This window comes from Cebus imitator, unplaced genomic scaffold (genome assembly GCF_001604975.1).
Source record: "Cebus imitator isolate Cc_AM_T3 unplaced genomic scaffold, Cebus_imitator-1.0 Scaffold425, whole genome shotgun sequence".
Classification (NCBI taxonomy): Eukaryota; Metazoa; Chordata; class Mammalia; order Primates; family Cebidae; genus Cebus; species Cebus imitator.
In genome coordinates, this window is record NW_016107740.1 from 554,120 (window position 1) to 570,907 (window position 16,788).

At 42.5% G+C, this 16,788-nt stretch overlaps 1 protein-coding gene and 1 long non-coding RNA gene across 2 annotated transcripts in view; one reads left to right on the forward strand and one right to left on the reverse strand.

Annotated features, from left to right (window-relative positions):
* Window positions 1-11,119, reverse strand: part of UCHL1 (ubiquitin C-terminal hydrolase L1) — a 17,579-nt gene extending 6,460 nt beyond the window's left edge. Inside the window, exons 1-8 of the mRNA XM_017509864.2 lie at window positions 10,948-11,119; window positions 10,831-10,842; window positions 10,216-10,344; window positions 7,093-7,243; window positions 5,721-5,806; window positions 5,598-5,645; window positions 4,203-4,269; window positions 3,230-3,288 (exon numbers count right to left, since the gene is read on the reverse strand). Of these exons, the coding sequence (XP_017365353.1) occupies window positions 3,230-3,288; window positions 4,203-4,269; window positions 5,598-5,645; window positions 5,721-5,806; window positions 7,093-7,243; window positions 10,216-10,344; window positions 10,831-10,842; window positions 10,948-10,980 (585 nt within the window). The 5' untranslated portion in view covers window positions 10,981-11,119. The remainder of the gene's footprint in view (window positions 1-3,229; window positions 3,289-4,202; window positions 4,270-5,597; window positions 5,646-5,720; window positions 5,807-7,092; window positions 7,244-10,215; window positions 10,345-10,830; window positions 10,843-10,947) is intronic.
* A 77-nt stretch (window positions 11,120-11,196) lies between these two features.
* Window positions 11,197-16,788, forward strand: part of LOC108290145 — a 48,261-nt gene continuing 42,669 nt past the window's right edge. The window contains exon 1 of the long non-coding RNA XR_001819455.2: window positions 11,197-11,400. This is a non-coding gene — a long non-coding RNA (uncharacterized LOC108290145). The remainder of the gene's footprint in view (window positions 11,401-16,788) is intronic.

Sequence of the window (16,788 nt, forward strand, 5' to 3'; positions counted from 1 at the left end):
AAAAAAAAAAAAAAAAAAAAAAAAAAAAAAAAAAAAAAAAAAAAACACAAAACTATTCATGTTATTTTCCTCAAATACAAAGATTGGAAATTGATCTTTCTTCCATAAGGTGGCATGAGAGAGAAGCTGTAACTCAGAAATTTCCCAAGGGTAAAGATAATTATCTTCTAAGTAAACATTTTAACAAACAGCCTTAAAGTTTACCTGGTATTCCAGGTACAGATAAGCAATGGAACTGTAGAGATTTATGAAGTGGCATGTGTTACTAAAATATAGATGACAAAGGCTGGTAAGAGAAAATTAATCCCAGTGTTCCTGAATTATAGGATATAACTGCTTTGGGATCAAAAATATGAATTACTCTGTAAATTGTTCAATCTGTAAAAAAGCCCAATGGAAAGATAGCTCTGTAAACCATAATATAAGACCTTGAAGGAGAAAGGGAATACTCTATGATACAGAATAGTAATGAAACATCACCCCTAAAATTTAGAAATTACCAACTCAATGAGTTCGGACCAGACACGGCTCAGGCCTGCAATCCCAACACTTTGGGAGGCTGAGGCAGGGGATGGCTTGAGCTCAGGAGTTTGAGACCAGCCTGGTCTCAAACATCTCTACTACAAATTTAAAAATTAGCTGGGCATGGTGGTGTGCGCTTATAGTCCTGGCTGCTCAGAAGACTGAGGTGGGAGGATTGCTTGAGCAAGGAGTTCAAAGCCACGACTGCACCACTGCATTCCAGCCTGAGAAACAGGAGGAGACCTTTTCTCCAAACAAACAAACAAAAAACAGTATCTGGATTGACATCAATATTTTATCCTCTACCAGGTTTTTAAATATATCAATATTCCAGACCTGTCTTCCCTGAATTGACTTACAAGACATACAATATTGATTTCATTATTAAAGCTGTACCTTTAAAGAGAATAACCATCTTCTACAGAGCTACTGTGCAGAGACCTAATTCATTCAAGTTTAAGATATTTGGGTTAAGTCCATGTATCTTCTTACCAGTTCAATAATTTAGTACAAAGTTTAGACAACCTAAAATATCTTTAACATAAAGAATCAGTCTTACTTAGGGTAAGAATTTTAACTAAAATGCTGGTTTACTTTAGAAACTCTCTTAATTTTAAATGAAATTCTAATTAGAATAGTTTAAAAAAAAAAAAGTTTCGGCTGGGTCCTGTGGCTCATGCCTGTAATCCCAGCACTCTGGGAGGCCAAGGCAGGAAAATCACTTGAGCCCAAGAGTTAAAGACCAGCCTGGGCAACACAGTGAGTCCCTCCCCACCTCATCTCCATAAAAAAAAAAATTAACTAAAAACGTTTTACCATCCCCACACCTTATAAATTCTACTCGTGTAACACTTGTAAGTATTCTAATGTGGGGCACATTTTCATGATATTAATGCAGTGTTAGATGAGTTAGCACGTACCTTAAAAGTTTTACTAGGAGGACCAGGATCTTTCTTCCAAATGGATCAAAGACCAGAAATTCTGCCTCTGTTTTCTTATTCTCACCAAGCAAATTCTGACTCTCTCATGCAACCCCTCCATCCCATCCTACCTCTCCAAGTCTATTCTTCATTCCATATTACTATTCCCACATACCTCTTGAATACCAAGAATTAGCTTTAACTGATACCAGGTGTGTCTGACAGACGAGCGAACTCAACCCTACAGTGGCTTAATGTGGTCCACTAGCATCTTGGGGCTAGCAGGTCTGTGAGGTTTCAAAGACAGGTCTTTTCTAAAGAAAGGTCATATTGGTATCGTACAGTGGCTAAGAGCACAGACTCTAGATGCAAGCTTTTATTTTGCTTTTTTTTTCTTCTGAGACAGAGTCTTGCTCTGCTGCCCAGATTGGAATATAATGGTGAGATCTCAGCTCACTGCAACCTCCACCTTCCCAGGTTCAAGTGATTCTTGTACCTAAGCCTCCTGAGCAGCTGGGACTACAGGCACACACCACCACGCCAGGCTAATTTTTGTATTTTTAGTAGAGATGGAGTTTCACCATTTTGCCCAGGCTGGTCTTGAACTCCTGAGCTCAAGCAATCCTCCCGCCTTGGCCTCCCAAAGTGCTTGGATTGTAGGTGTGAGCCACTGCACCTAGACCATCTAGGTTTGAAACATAGTTTACCATGTAAGTCACTAATCTCAGGCCTTAAACTCCTGGCACCTGGGTTTTCTTGGCTCTGAAATGGGGATAATACCTACCTCATTGTGTCAGTAAAAGATTTCTACAAAAGATATATATCACCTAGAAGAGAACCTAGGTAAAGGGGGTCAGAAAACTGCAGCCTGTGGGCCCAACCCAGCCTGTGCTGGTGGAGAACAGCTACATACATTCCTTTATAGAGTCTCTATGGGCTGCTGAGCCATATGCCATGCAAGGACTAAAATACTCTGGCTCTTTATAAAAATTCTTGCTGAGTCCTGGTCTGCACACAGCAAGTTCTTCAAAGATCTGATACTATTACTACTACAAATGAAATATAGTTATATCTTAACAGCATTTTGTATATTTTTTTCTTCAAGCACAGCAAGCTAGGAACAGCATTTTGTATTATATCATAATTAAGCAATTTTCCTTTACAATAGCAAACTGATTCAACTCTAGAGACTCATTTTTGGGTGAAGAGGCCTAGAATAGTACACCAACCTTTGTTTAGAATCAGGTTTCTGTCCAGGATGGTTACAAAGTGATCCTGGATGTTAACAGTTTTTGTCAGGTGCATTTTAAATCTGCTTCTCTTGTTCTTGTAACCATAAACCGTGTGGGAAGGAAAATCTAACTTTAACCACCTAACTAGAATCTATAGTATACTACTTCCAAGACTGACCCAAATCCCGCTGTCTTAGAGGGATTATGAAAGGCTGCTGTTCCGTGAGCATTTGGCTATGATGTAATCTGACAAGAGGACAATGGTCACCTTAATCCCACCAGGAAGCAAGGCAACAGCTTTCAGGTTAATTCTAACTGTAGACTAAAGACAGCACATGAAGCAGATTACAAAGGGCTTCTATGAAGCCCTGTCTAAAACCACTTGCAATAAAATAAGGTAGACAGAATTACTAAGATGATCTTTTAGCCCTAAAGACTGCTATTAACCCAGACAATTGATGCTGGCTGTCCTGGAAGAGTGTTAGCACTTTCAAATAGAAAATTTGGCCAAAGAAATGTGGGGCCCATTAGGAAGAGATGCATTCCAAAGATGACCTGCAGCAGGGTGTCCTCTGAACTGGTGCCATGGTTCACCGGAAAAGGCATTCGTCCATCTGTAACAAAAAAGCCAGGCATGTCAGTTTTCTCTGCATGTTTTCTGGCTACCATGCTTACCTAGCCAAGAGGGAAGTTTTAGATTCATCCAAAAACCCCACTGCCAAACCCATAAAAGGAAGCCTGGTTATGAAGCAACAGGCTGCAAATAAGGTTCAAGTGTTCCTAGACATCCCTCCCAGGCAATTGTAATCTACAATTAACAGGATCGCACAAGTGAGCTACCACAACAGAGGAGGCTGTGCCCCCAGTTCTTGCAAAGGGCCACAGAGCCAAAGTCAGATGCAGTCTCTGGGGTACAGGAAAGGTGGAGGCAAGAAAAGGAGACACCTGAGATTTCATCTGCCCTCCAATGACTGTAGATTGCCCTCACTATTCCTTTGCCTTTGTAAACCTGTAGGTGGTACCTTGGCTTGAGACAACACAGTTGCAAGTGTTTCTCCATTAATACAAAAGGATGAATCATACAAGGTGGGTCGTCTTTCTTGATGCCATAAACTGTTAACAGAAATTACTCCAACATGTCCGATTCTTTTTAAACAAGTAAGGTCATATTCAGGCACTGATCCTTTTTCAGACACATTCTTTGCCCAGAAAGGATACTAGGGGATGCTACAGATGAGAAAATCTGATCACATATACCTTGGCCTGGCACTGATCTGATCTATTCTCTTCAATGGTTTCTGACTAAAGCCACTGATCAGGTATTACAGCCATTGATTACGTCAGTTGCCTGAGGAAGTTGCTCTGGGGATAAGGGGTTAAGTGCCCTCATGAGAATACTTTTTTACTGTGGCTTTATAAACAATGATATGCCAAGGGCCATAAAGTCATACAACAATATATCAAGAGAAATTCAGTCTGAAAGAATGCATGAAACTATATTGGGTTCCAAAAATGGAGTGAAACATACCAAGTTCATAGAGGTGGCCATCCACGTTGTTAAACAGAATAAAATGGAAATTCACTTTGTCATCTACCTAAAGAAAGTCAAGAAATTGTTTTGAAAATGAGTGTACGATGAGTTATTTAAAAAATTATCTTGCAATTGAAGCAAAATATACTTGGACTTGCTTTTATTTTTAAAAACTAACTAATATTTATGTATGTCCTATATTAGGCCTTATTCTAAGCTCATTAGGAAATATACTGTAACTCTCAGACAACTCTATGAGGATACAACAACAGGCTTTTTACTGAGGAGAAAACTGAAGCTTAGAGAGGATAAGTATATCTCAACCAAGGTCAAGGCTAGAAAATGGCACAACCAGCTGTAGTTATAAAGACACTGAGATCTGGCTGGGCATGGTGGCTCATGCCTGTAATCCCAGCACTTTGAGAGGCCAAGGCAGGCAAATCACTTGAGCTCACAGAGTTCAGGACCAGCCTGGACAACATGGTGAAAACCCATCTCCACAAAAAACACAACAATTAGCAGGTGTGGTGGTGTGCACTTGTAATCCCAGCTACTCGGGAGGCTGAGGTGGGAGAATTGCTGCAGTGAGCCAATATTGCACCACTGCACTCCAGCCTGGGCAGTAGAGCCTGACCTTGTCAAAAATATAAAAGATTAAAAAAATAAAAATGATACTGAGATCTGACTTAAATTTAGCAGTTGATTCAGAGGCTCTGATCAGATTATGGTATATTCAAGCCTTCTAGAAATTGTTCTATGTGGTATATTTCATTCTCCCCAAGAGCCTATGATATTATTTGAAATGCTCAGTATGTAGGAGAGGTGTACACTTCTGTAAGACTTATTTGAGTTTTTTTTTTTTTGAGACAGGGTCACCCAGGCTGGAGTGCAGTAGCAAGATCTCAGCTCATTGCAACCTCTGCTTCCAGGGCTCAAGCAATTCTCTCACCTCAGCCTCCTGAGTAGGTGGGACTACAGATGTGTGCCACCACACCTGGCTACTTTTTGTATTTTTTGTAGAGATGGGGTTTTACCACGTTGGCCAGGCTGGTCCCAAACTCCTGGGCTTAAGTGATTCGCCCTCCTCAGCCTCTCAGATTGTTGGGATTACAGGCAGGAGCCACTATCCCTGGCCTATAAGATTCATTTGGATCTAAACAAAATACTATCAATTTGAATTTACTCAAGATTATTTCAATGGCCAATACAATTTCTGAAAAGCTTTTTTTATGAACAGGTCTAGTCAAAGCATTATTTGGGTAAAACTTTCTGGTGTCATTTGGCCTTGGGTGGATAACACTTGCTGTGTTCCAGTAAGAGATTCCTGCACAATTTCAGTGGAAACACAGATGGCACCCAGGCAGCCTGGCTCCGATTTGTAGCTGCATTTACCCGACATTGGCCTTCCTGCGCCACGGCATCATGGGCTGCCTGTATGGCCTATGGAAAAAAGAAGATAATTACCACAAAAACCTCTGGAGTTATTTAAAGGCAATGCTCTGAAAGTTCTCTTACCTCATTCTTTTCAAAGCATTTTGCTCTGTCTTCAGGGGACATTTTCTCTGTTTCAGAAAGAAACTGTTTCAGGACTGATCCATCCTCTTCAAAAAAAAAAAAAAAAAATCCATGTGTTAGTATAGATAAAATAGTACAAATGGGTGCATATTTATTACTGACTTAAGCCTTTGCTGATCATGTTGAGCTACCTGAATCTTTAATACTGCCTACACGCCAGGTGCAGTGGCCCACGCCTGTAATCCGTAGCACTTTGGGAGGCAGAGGCTGGCGGGTTATGAAGTCAGGAGATCAAGACCATCCTGGCCAACATGGTGAAACCCCATCTCTACTAAAACAAAAAATTAGCTGGTGTAGTGGCTCGTGCCTGTAGTATCAGCTACTAGGGAGGCTGGGGCAGGAGAATAGCTTAAACCTGGGAGGTGGAGAGTGCAGTGAACCAAGATCGTACCACTGCACTCCGGCCTTGCCACGGAGCAAGACTCCGTCACACACACACACACAAAAAAAAAAAAAAAAAAAAAAAAAAAAAAAAAAAAAAAAAAAAAAAAAAAAGAAGAAGAAAGAAAAAAATACTGCCTCCAGGGTTGTAGACGAGCTGTATCTTTTCCCCTGGCCTTTTTTTTAACCACTCTCTATTCACTGCTTTCAAGCCAGAGTCTCTCCGTTCTGTCAATGTGCCAAGCTCTTTCTTGCCTCTCTTCCCTTACACGCCGGACCCCTTTTCCCTCCCACTTCACTCATCTCTCAAATCTCCCGTCATTTTTTTCACAGCACTTCATTTGTAACACGTACTTGGGATTTCTAGTACCATAAAAGCCGGGGCTGTCTTGTCTACTGCTGTATCTACAGCACCTAAGAATGCACAGCTAACATCTATTACATACATGAAGCTAGTACCATGTTCTAATCTAAAATGGTTCCCAAACCAAGATTATTATTTCGGGGTAGAAAATTCAACCTCAGTTATTAAGACAGAAAATAAAGATCTTGAGTAGAAATATGAAGAAACAGTCCAGCATAGAGACATCTGACTGGCTAACTACTGGCATAAGCATTTTGTTACTGCTCAGTGTGGATAAGCCTAAGAGACATTAATTACAAAGCGATAGCAAGAACAACTTATATTTCAAAAGACCTCAATTTAAACTTTCAGCTCTAAACTTGTTAAATGGGATCATTTCAAAATTTGGAAGGGCCAGGAATCCTTTCTGAGGATGATTATGAGTCAGATTAAGCATTTGCGTTTGACACCATTGTTATAAAATGGTTTCAAAAGGTACAGCATCTCTGACCTTGGCAACACATCTGTTTCTGAACTCCATGTTTCAAGTTCAAGCACAGGATGACTGGCCTCAAAACCCACACCTACCAAATCCCAGTTTATCTTGATTATTGGCCACTGCGTGTATAAGTCCAATTGTGCCACAGGAGTTCCCAATGGTCTGCTTCATGAAATATACTTTAGGACTAACTTCTTGTCCCTTCAGCTCTTCAATCTGTTTTTTCCTGAAGTTCTCATGCTGTAAATGTAAAAAGCATTTTGACATCTCAGAATGAAAATGCAAAGAACAGATGGCAGCACAGTGAGTTCTACCACCTAAATGGAAACACCAGTGGGATGTGTGACCGGGAGCCTTGGTTCTAGATGCTGGCTGACTCCCAGAGAAGGGCCCGTCTGTCTGCCTCCCACACCCACGCCAGCCAGTGGGGCTCTGAGAGGCTCTGAGACTCCACCCCAGTGCTGCAGTGCAGTGACTGCATTGGATGCTGCCCAAGGCTCTGTCTAGACACCACTGCAACCTTTCAGCCCGAAATAGTGTCATAAAGTCTGAAAACAAAGAAACTGGTTCATTATTTTCTAACACTTAACAACTGTATTTCACATAGGCATCCTAATCAAGTTTCAGTCAACTGAATACCCAACAAGAGCACCAACTGGTTTACATTTCACTATTCTTTAAAATTCTACTTCTATTTGGCCCAAGTATACTTCGCTTCAAAAACAAAAACAAGCCTTAACTGTTGAAAAGAGCAAGTGAAAGACATTAACCATTCCCTCTCCCTTCTTTTTAAGGAAGGAAAGACAACTGGTCCAAGGTATTGGGCTGTGATTTTACAAGAGGAAGATGTGACACTAGCTTGTTCTTGCCAGCTAAACAGTTTGCTTTGAGAACAGATTGGCAATTTGAGGAGGAGGAGGAAGACAGAAATTGGTAAATGAATGGGACTAGGAAACAGATTTCCTCAAAGCATCTGCTAGCTTTTTGTACAGTAATTTAGTGAGCTTGTCTGGACTTTTCACTAACTAGTTTTAAAGACCTTAGAAGTTATGACTTCTTGAGCCAGGATCAGTGGCTTGTGCCTATAATCCCAGCTACTAGGGAGGCTGAGGCAGGAGGATCACTTGAGCTCAGGAGTTTGAGACATTGTCTCTAAAAAATAAAAATAAACAAATTAGAACTTCTCAGTTAAAAAGCAAGGTGCTAACGCTATACAAACACTGATTTCCCATAACAAGCAAAACCAGACAGACCATCAGAAACATATTTCCAGTTCTAGTAGCTTTGCATTACCGCACTTGAACTGAAGTTTAAGCCTGCTAGCTGGTACCAACAGAAGAATAAGATCTCTTACCCCAGAAGAGCAACTTAAACTCCCACTAGCAGAACTTTTTCCCTTCTATCCTCAATTTAGTATTCATTGACAAGTTTTTTTTTTTTCATTTTCTAGGCTAATTAGATAAAATGTTAAAATGGGGCAGAAGAATAGCTTGAACCTGGGAGGTAGAGGGTGCAGTGAGCCACAATCATACCACTGCACTCCAGCCTTGCCACAGAGCAAGACTTCGTCTCTCAAAAAAAAAGAAAAAAGAAAAGAAAAAAGATACTGCCTCCTGCCTCCAAGCATCCTTTAAGGCTGCTTGAGCTCTTCCATGGAAATCATTCTGTAGTTTACTAGCACTTAACGTTTCAGAAGTGGTCCATGTAGGATGTCATAACATTCCCTTAGTCAAAAATTAAATGCCTTCGAAATTAACATCTTTAGGAGTCAACCTATAAAACCTCAACTTTTCTTTAAATTGGTTTCAGTGTTTTGTCCAGTAGGTATTCTGTGTAGCAGAATAGGTGCTCGATAAATCAGATAGGTTGAATTGAAGCTAAAGGACAAAGTATCGAGCTCTTTCAAACACAGCACAAACTGGAATCTTCTCTAGGATGCTGCAAAAGGAGAACAGTCAGCTTTTAAAGGCAAACGTGCTGCACCACTGCCTCCCAGAGGCCTTTCCTCTGAATGCTACTCAAAACCTCCGAGTCATCATGGTTGCTCTAATAAAAAAGCTCTGTGTGATGCTCAACTCGAGACAGGAGACTGTTTTGGTTAACCAGGAAGCTAATTTGACTTCCAACAGTTTGACAGCTCCCTTTTCGCCCAAGTAAAAGACTTTAGCAATAAAAATTTGTTTGTGAGATCATCTTAGCTGTAATAAGTGTTTTTACCCATAATACTTAGCTCATTTACTAGAAGGAAGGCTTGGAACGTCCCATAGGACTTTATTATGGCTGGAGATGCTTCTAGAACATCTAGCCTTAGGACCGTGCTTCAGTTAACCTCACTCTTTAGAGTGATGCTCAAGTTCTGCTAAAGCTAATTTCAGCCACTCCCACATCAGCGGTCAAGTGACAGCAACAGGAGATAGACAACGCCATGCTAATTACTGAGATTCCACAAATCACAAGACAGCAAATATTCCAGCTATACTTAAAAAAAAATCTGACGCTGTCTTTGACATACATCTATCCATGTACACGTGTAGGAGGAAAACCATTTAAAGGGAAATGAAGAGGTGCTTTCAAAACTGAGCTAATAATGCACTATTTCATTTAGCTACAAGGTCAGAGTGAAGAGGAAGGAGGTTCCCGCACAGAAACCATACACAAATGATTAAGCTTTAAGAAACACATTCAAGAGGCTAAACCGAGGTGAGAAGAATCCCCTAAGACCATCAGAAACCCAGGCAATGGAGGCGGAGAATTGGCGAATCTAAATCGCTTCCCTGCGATTTAGGCCAGCCCTTCCCCCACCGTTTTACAGCTAGGTGGGCGCCTGAGAAGCAAACAATGAGTTGACAGGTTACAGCCCTTAAAGGGAACCAGAGGCCATTCCCCGGAACCGGAGGCTCGAAAAAGCCCAAGTTCGAGGGAACTCATGAGTAGGATGAATTATTTCCCCGGATAACAGGAACGATGGAACTGAGATGCTGCCTCTCTTCCAAATTTAGGGCAATTGTGAACGTATGGGCGAGGAGGCACAGGCACCGCCGGAACAGAAGCCCAGGAAATAGGTACCACGAAAATGCAGGCTCCTCCCTTCCTCAGTGGCGGGCCCCGCAACACCTACAGGGAAAGGGGCGGGGAGGGGAGCCCCCGCCGCCTCAAGCTGGGGAGCGGCGTGCGCTGCCCGGGGCCAGCGCCACCCGGGGCCCACGCCCTACCTGGGCCGTAAGGGGAAACAGCAGCAGCAGCGCACAAGCAGGCGCTGGCACCGAGCCCAGAGACTCCTCCTCCAGCCCCAGCACGTCCACGAAGCGCCACTGACCGGCGACTCCCAGACGGGACAGCACCTGCAGAGAGGAGACAAGGCGGCCAGGCGCACCGGGACACGCGAGTCGCGGGCACCTGACAGGGGGCAGGGGGCGGGGCCAGCAGGCGCGCGCCCTCCGCGCCCGCACCCGAGCCTGGGAGGAGCCCCAGTCCCGCCCTGCTACCCCCACCCGGGCCGGCGCAATGACACAGCACAAAGCGCGGCCCACACGTGGCACCCGCGAAGCCCGTGCATCCTAGTCCGTGCTGCCCGCGCCACGCCCTCAAGAGCTCCGCCCGGCGCTCCCTCGCCACCGGGCGCAGCCCCTCCATTTCCCCGAGACCGGTTTCGCAGTCACCCCCTAAATGCAAGGGCGCGGGGAGGGCGCCCGGCCCACGCCCCAGCCAGGCCGCCTCCAGCGCGCTCAGTGGGCGGCTAACTCCCTGCCAGCACCAGCAGCCGGTGGGCGCCCCCGCCATGGCGTTCCCGGGGGAGGGGGCCAGAGACGGCGCGAGACGCCACTCACTTTGTTCAGCATCTGAAAAGCAAATACAAAGAAAAAAGCAAAACCAAACCAGTCAGCAACTCGGCTCCCTCACCGTCGGCCTCGCGCTCTCCGGGCAGCGGTGCACCTGGCGCTCACCTCAGGGTTGATCTCCATCGGCTTGAGCTGCATCTTCGCGGCACACGAGGCAGGAACAACCCGGAGAAGACGAAAAACAGCTAGCGGAGCCGCCCAGGCCGCCGCTTTAAAGCGCCGGCCAGACGCACTGTGAGGCCTGCGCAGGGGGAGCAGGGGCAGAACCAAGCGAGGGGGAAACGGCCGATCGCGGCCAGATGGGTACGAACCCCCCCGTGCGCAGCGCGTAGTGGCACGACCGGGCCCCCAAACCTCGCAGTCTCACTCGCGGGTGAGATAATCTGGTGGTTGTGGAGACGGGATTTGTTGGTGGGTGTTCCTTGAGTGTATGGAGCAGTCCTTTTGATGGAGTCTTTAATTTGGGGCGAAGTTTCTGGAAGCCCATCCTTTCTACCATCCCAATAACTCTAAAGCTCGGGTTTCTGAAGCATTTAAGAAAAAGCACAAATTCAACAGGTATATATTTAATATGAATGTAAATGTATGACCCCCCCCCCAAAAAAAATAGCAGTTTTGCGTTTAACCTTAGACAATTTCTCTTTCATATTAAGTCAAACCGATACCGAGGTTCTTTTTTAAGTGACTGCCTAGAATAAAACAGAATCTGGTAGATAACAGCTATTGCAGTAGGAATGCTGATGTAATGTGACTCCCGGGGAAGAAATGGTTGGTCCTGGGAAAGAAGTAGAAAGCTGGGGGATGTGAGGGTAACACAAGACACAGAAGGCAGGCGGTCGGAGACTTTAGAAAACAGATCCAGGGAAAAGATGGGTATGCTTTTGAGCGAGAGACTGTAAAAGGAAAAGCATTTTTACAAGAAAGGGAAGCTTTGAAAAATAAAATTTCCGAGTTCACCGCAGAATACTCTCAATGAAGAAGAAAGGGAATGGCAACCAAAGAAACCACTGTTCTCTAGTGATCTCAGGTGGGGTTTTCCCACCAACACATTCAAAAGATGGAGAGAGAAAGCATATGCTAAAGAAGGAATTCTAAAAGGGACCAAAATGTGTAAGAATTGTGCCAAGAAAGCTAAGTTGCAGAATAAAGTGGGCTTGCAAAAATACTTGGGTAGCGAAGGAAGCAAGAAGGTTGAGTTTTTGTTCTGTTTTGTTTTGTTTTGTTTTGTTTTTTTGAGACAAAGCCTCACTCTGTCACCCAAGCTGGAGTGCAGTGGCACGATCTCGGCTCACTGCAACTTCCGAAAATGTTGAGTATTAAAAAAAAAAAAAAGGCTCCGAACAAAATAATGATGATGGTAAAAGAACAGACCTTCCACTCAGGAAGTTGAGGTTAACAGATGATAGAGGAAAGGGAGGGAATCAACATTTTTTGAGTTATTGTTTCTGGGGATCCTTTGCATGTGCTGTCTTATATAATCTTTATAGGAACCCATGAAGAAATCCATATTAGTGCAGTTCTACAGATCAGAATCCCAAGCTTAGAGAAGTTAATTTGCTTAAGATCATAATTGAAAAGTAAAATTGAGAAGTAAACCCTGCTACACTAGGCTCTAAGGGTGCATTCTTTATCTAAGATTCCAAAACATTCTACTTCTATTTTCTTTCCATTTTGCCATTAGCAAATACCCTTCACACACAAAATGAGAGAGAGAAAAACATTAGTAAGAAGAGCTTAATGGGTGAACCTAATGGTATATGAATTTTCCCTCAATAAGGTTGTTGAAGAAAAAAAGAGGTGAAGGTCAAGAGAGGTGGCTAGGTTATATTGAACGAGTTCTTGCCTTTAGACAAAGACAAATTACATTTCCAACTTACTTCATTTATTCATTCATTCAACAAATATTGACTAAGAACCTACTATGTGCTGGGTGCTGAGCTTGAAAAGTTTGGAATCAGGGATACAAAGGTGAACAAGATAAACATGGAAATTTCCCTCATGCAGTTTTTAATCAATCATAAGAGTTGTATAAAAGGGAGGAGAGATCAGGAGCACCTAACCTCCTGATGGAGGGGATCAAGAAGGCGTCCTGAAGGAAGTGACATTTAAGCTAAGGGCTGATGGGCAAGCAGACGTTAACAGTTATAAGCGATTGCCAAAATAACTAATGAAAGCAGTCATGAAATCATTATCAGAAATATTTGTTGAAGGCACTAATTCATTCTAATTCATTCACTTAACATATCTACCTACCTACCTACAGCTTACTGTGTGCCAGGAAGCATCAGAGCAGTGAGTAAAACAACCCCCTACTTACAAAGAGATGCCAGAGACTGGATATGAACAAACCTGAGCCTGATCTTTAAAAAAAAAAAAAAAAAAGTAGGAGGTCATTGGGAATATACTGCCAAACTGCAGGCCAGAAGAGTTTATATCAGTTGTCAGCCAAATGTTAGGACTCATAATTTTTTACTTTTAGAAGCAATAAGATAGATACATTTAGAACAAGTTATGCCAGCCAGAACTTATCTTCTTTTCTTTGGGGGTTACTAACTGGATGGACAAGTAGAACACTGTCATTGTGTTTCTTATGCTGCCAGGGTTGACATTGGTTGATACCACAGTTGAGGTGGTTTTATAGCTTATTTAATTGATTCTGCCTTTAAAAAAAAGTGATAGTAGATGGAGTTACCTCAACCTGTAGCCACCTGACAATGGTTTTAACCTTGTCTGGTGCCATTTTATTACAGCAGAGAAAAAGAGAGTTCACGCATACAAGCAAGAATAAGCAATCTAAATGGCAGAATTGTTAGCCAGGTGTGGTGGTGTGTACCTGTAGTCCCAGCTACTTGGGAGGCTGAAGTGGGAGGATTGCTTGAGCCCAGGAGTTTGAGGCTACAGCGAGCAGTGATGGCATGACTGCACTCCAGCCTGGGCAATAGAGTGAGACTCCATCTCTTAAAATTAATCAATTAATTAATAATAAATGGCAGAATTTTGGGATTAAAAAATAAATTTAAAATAAAATAATGAAATTTAATAGGGAATTAGGTGACGATTACACAACCCTTTAAATATACTAAATAATTTCAAATGGGTTCATGTATCACAATAAGACTATTAAAAATATAACAGGAATATGTGTAAACTATATTATAGTACAGCTGTCAGTTATCATAATATAGTTAATGTTTATATTAACTTTTTTCTTGACATGATTGCAAAAGTATGAAATAATGTGGAAAAATATCAAGTGAAAATGAAGTTACGATAGTTTGATTATAACCATTTAAAAAGAAATACACAGAAATCAGAAGGAAAAACATTTTTTAAAAAGTCATTTAGAGATACATTAATGATTTAGACCTGGCTTTGTGAGCAGTACATGAGAAAAAGATTCAAATATTTCAGGTGTCATAATTTGACTACAAAGCTAGTGCAACCTTCATTTATACCAGGAGTGAGAGATTCAATTTCATTTTAATCATAGTAGGTTCCTGAGTCCAGCAGGGGTGAAAATGCTGTGATTGATTAGTGATATCTGCCAGGAGTATGGGAAAGGGAAGTAGTAAGGATAACCAGGTATTTGCTAACCTTTGGCTAGATTAATATAATATTCAAAATCTAATCTGCTCATGGAATTCATCAGACTATAACCAGATTATGATGCCCAGCCTGGCATATAATGAACACTCAATAAATACTTTTCAACTGAAAATTCTAACCATCACACTTTGACATATTAGACAGTTTACAGAGAGGGAGTGCCAAAATAATGAATAAAGGTGGTTGAAGAAATTGAGAAGACAGTATATGATGTGGAGAAGAGAAAGGGTTTGTTTGTGTGTTTAGGGGATGGGGCGGGGAATTACATGATACCAATGCTCAAAAATACAAAGGGGGACTGGGCATAGGGCTCATGCCTGTAATCCCAGCACTTTGGGAGGCTGAGGCAGGTGGATCACAAGGTCAGAAGTTTGAGACCAGCCTGACCAACATGATGAAACCCCATCTCTACTAAAAATACAAAAATTAGCCAGACATGGTGGCGTATCTGTAATCCCAGCTACTCAGGAGGCTGAGGCAGGAGAATCTCCTGAACCCGGGAGGCAGAGGTTGCAGTGAGCTGAGATTGTGCCAATGCACTGGAGCTTGGGAAACAGAGCAAGACTCTGTCTCATAAAAAGAAAAAATACTAAGAGGGAGAGAGTAATCTTTATGATTATTTAAGGATACAGGACAGACAGGTAGAAGTCACAGGAAAATATTCGTTTATATAAGAAAGTGTTTAATAATTGGAGTGGCTCAACATTTATGTAAATTCTTCACATGTAATGGTGAGCATGATTTTAACAGCATAATCATAGCTAACACTTACTGATTGCTTATGGGTTCCAGGCACTACTTCTATGTGTTTTATATGTATTCATTCTTTTAATCAACGTAACAACCTATCAGGTAATTAACTATTATTATTCTCATTTAGAAATGAAGATCAGAAAGGTTAAGTTCTTTGCCTATGGCTATTTAAATCATGAGAACTGACATTTGACCACAGACAATCTGCACTCTTGACCACTGTACTATGTTATACCAGGGGTCCCCAAGCCTCCGGCTGAGGACTGGTACAGTTCTGTGACCTATTAGGAATTGGGTGGACAGCAAGAGGTGAGCAGGCCAGGCACGGTGGCTCACGCCTGTAATCCCAGCATTTTGAGAGGCTGAGGCAGGCGGATCACCAGGTCAGGAGATCGAGACCATCCTGGCCAACATGGTGAAACCCTTGTGTCTACTAAAATACAAAAATTAGCCAGGTGTGGTGGTGCACACCTGTAGTTCCAGCTACTTAGGAGGCTGAGGCAGGAGAATCTCTTGAACTCAGGAGGAGGTTGTGATGAGCTGATATCACGCCATTGCACTCCAGCCTGGTGACAGAGTGAGACTCCATCACAATAAAAAGAGGTGAATGGTGGATGAGCAAGCATTACTACTTAGCTCTGCCTCGTGTCAGATCAGCAGCAGTATTAGATTCTCACAGGAGCATAACCCCTGTTATGAACTGCACATGTGAGGGATCTAGGTTGTGCACTTCTTAACAGAATCTAATGCCTGATGGTCTGAGGTGGAACAGTTTCATCCTGAAACCATTCCCACCCCGAAGTCCATGGAAGAATTGTCTTCCATGAAACTGGTCCATGGGGCCAAAAAGGCTGGGGACTGCTGTATTATACTATGTCTACAAAGGGCAGAATACCAAGTAAAACTGACTGAAAGCACAGGGACGTTAATTGCCTCTCTTCACTAAATAACTGGAGGTTGGTGGTTCTGGGGCTGTTTCCATGTGTCAACATAAATAGCAGAGAAAGGCTCTCTAAAAGAAAGTGATATTTATTCAGGAATAGGGCGTTGCAATGAGATACACATGCCATAGTAAACTGTGTTTATTCAGGAAGATACGAGAAGATAAAGGTTTTTAAGGACAAGTGAGGAGTATTACAATTGTTTTGAGATAATTATCCTTGGCTATAAGGATCAATAACAAGGGTGACACCACTCTGAGGTTGGGCAGGCAGTTTCTGGGCACATGTCCTTGCAGCAGTATTTTTTATGTAAGATTATGATGGCCTTTGTACAAAGCTGTGGTTTTTGCAGTCTTTTGTGATAGTTTTTGTTATCAGGCATTTATGCATGAGAATCATTCTCTTCCTGGCTTTTCCCAGCTCTGTTTTGTCAGAGGATTTCTGTGGTTTGTTTTTTTTTCCCCCATTTATTTTATTGCATTTTAGGTTTTGGGGTACATGTGAAGAACATGCAAGATTGTTGCTTAGGTACACACGTGGCAGTGTGATTTGCTGCCTTCCTCCCCATCACCTACATCTGGCATTTCTCCCCTTGTTATCTCTTCCCAACTCCCCACCCCCCACCGTCCCTGCCCTATTTCCCCCC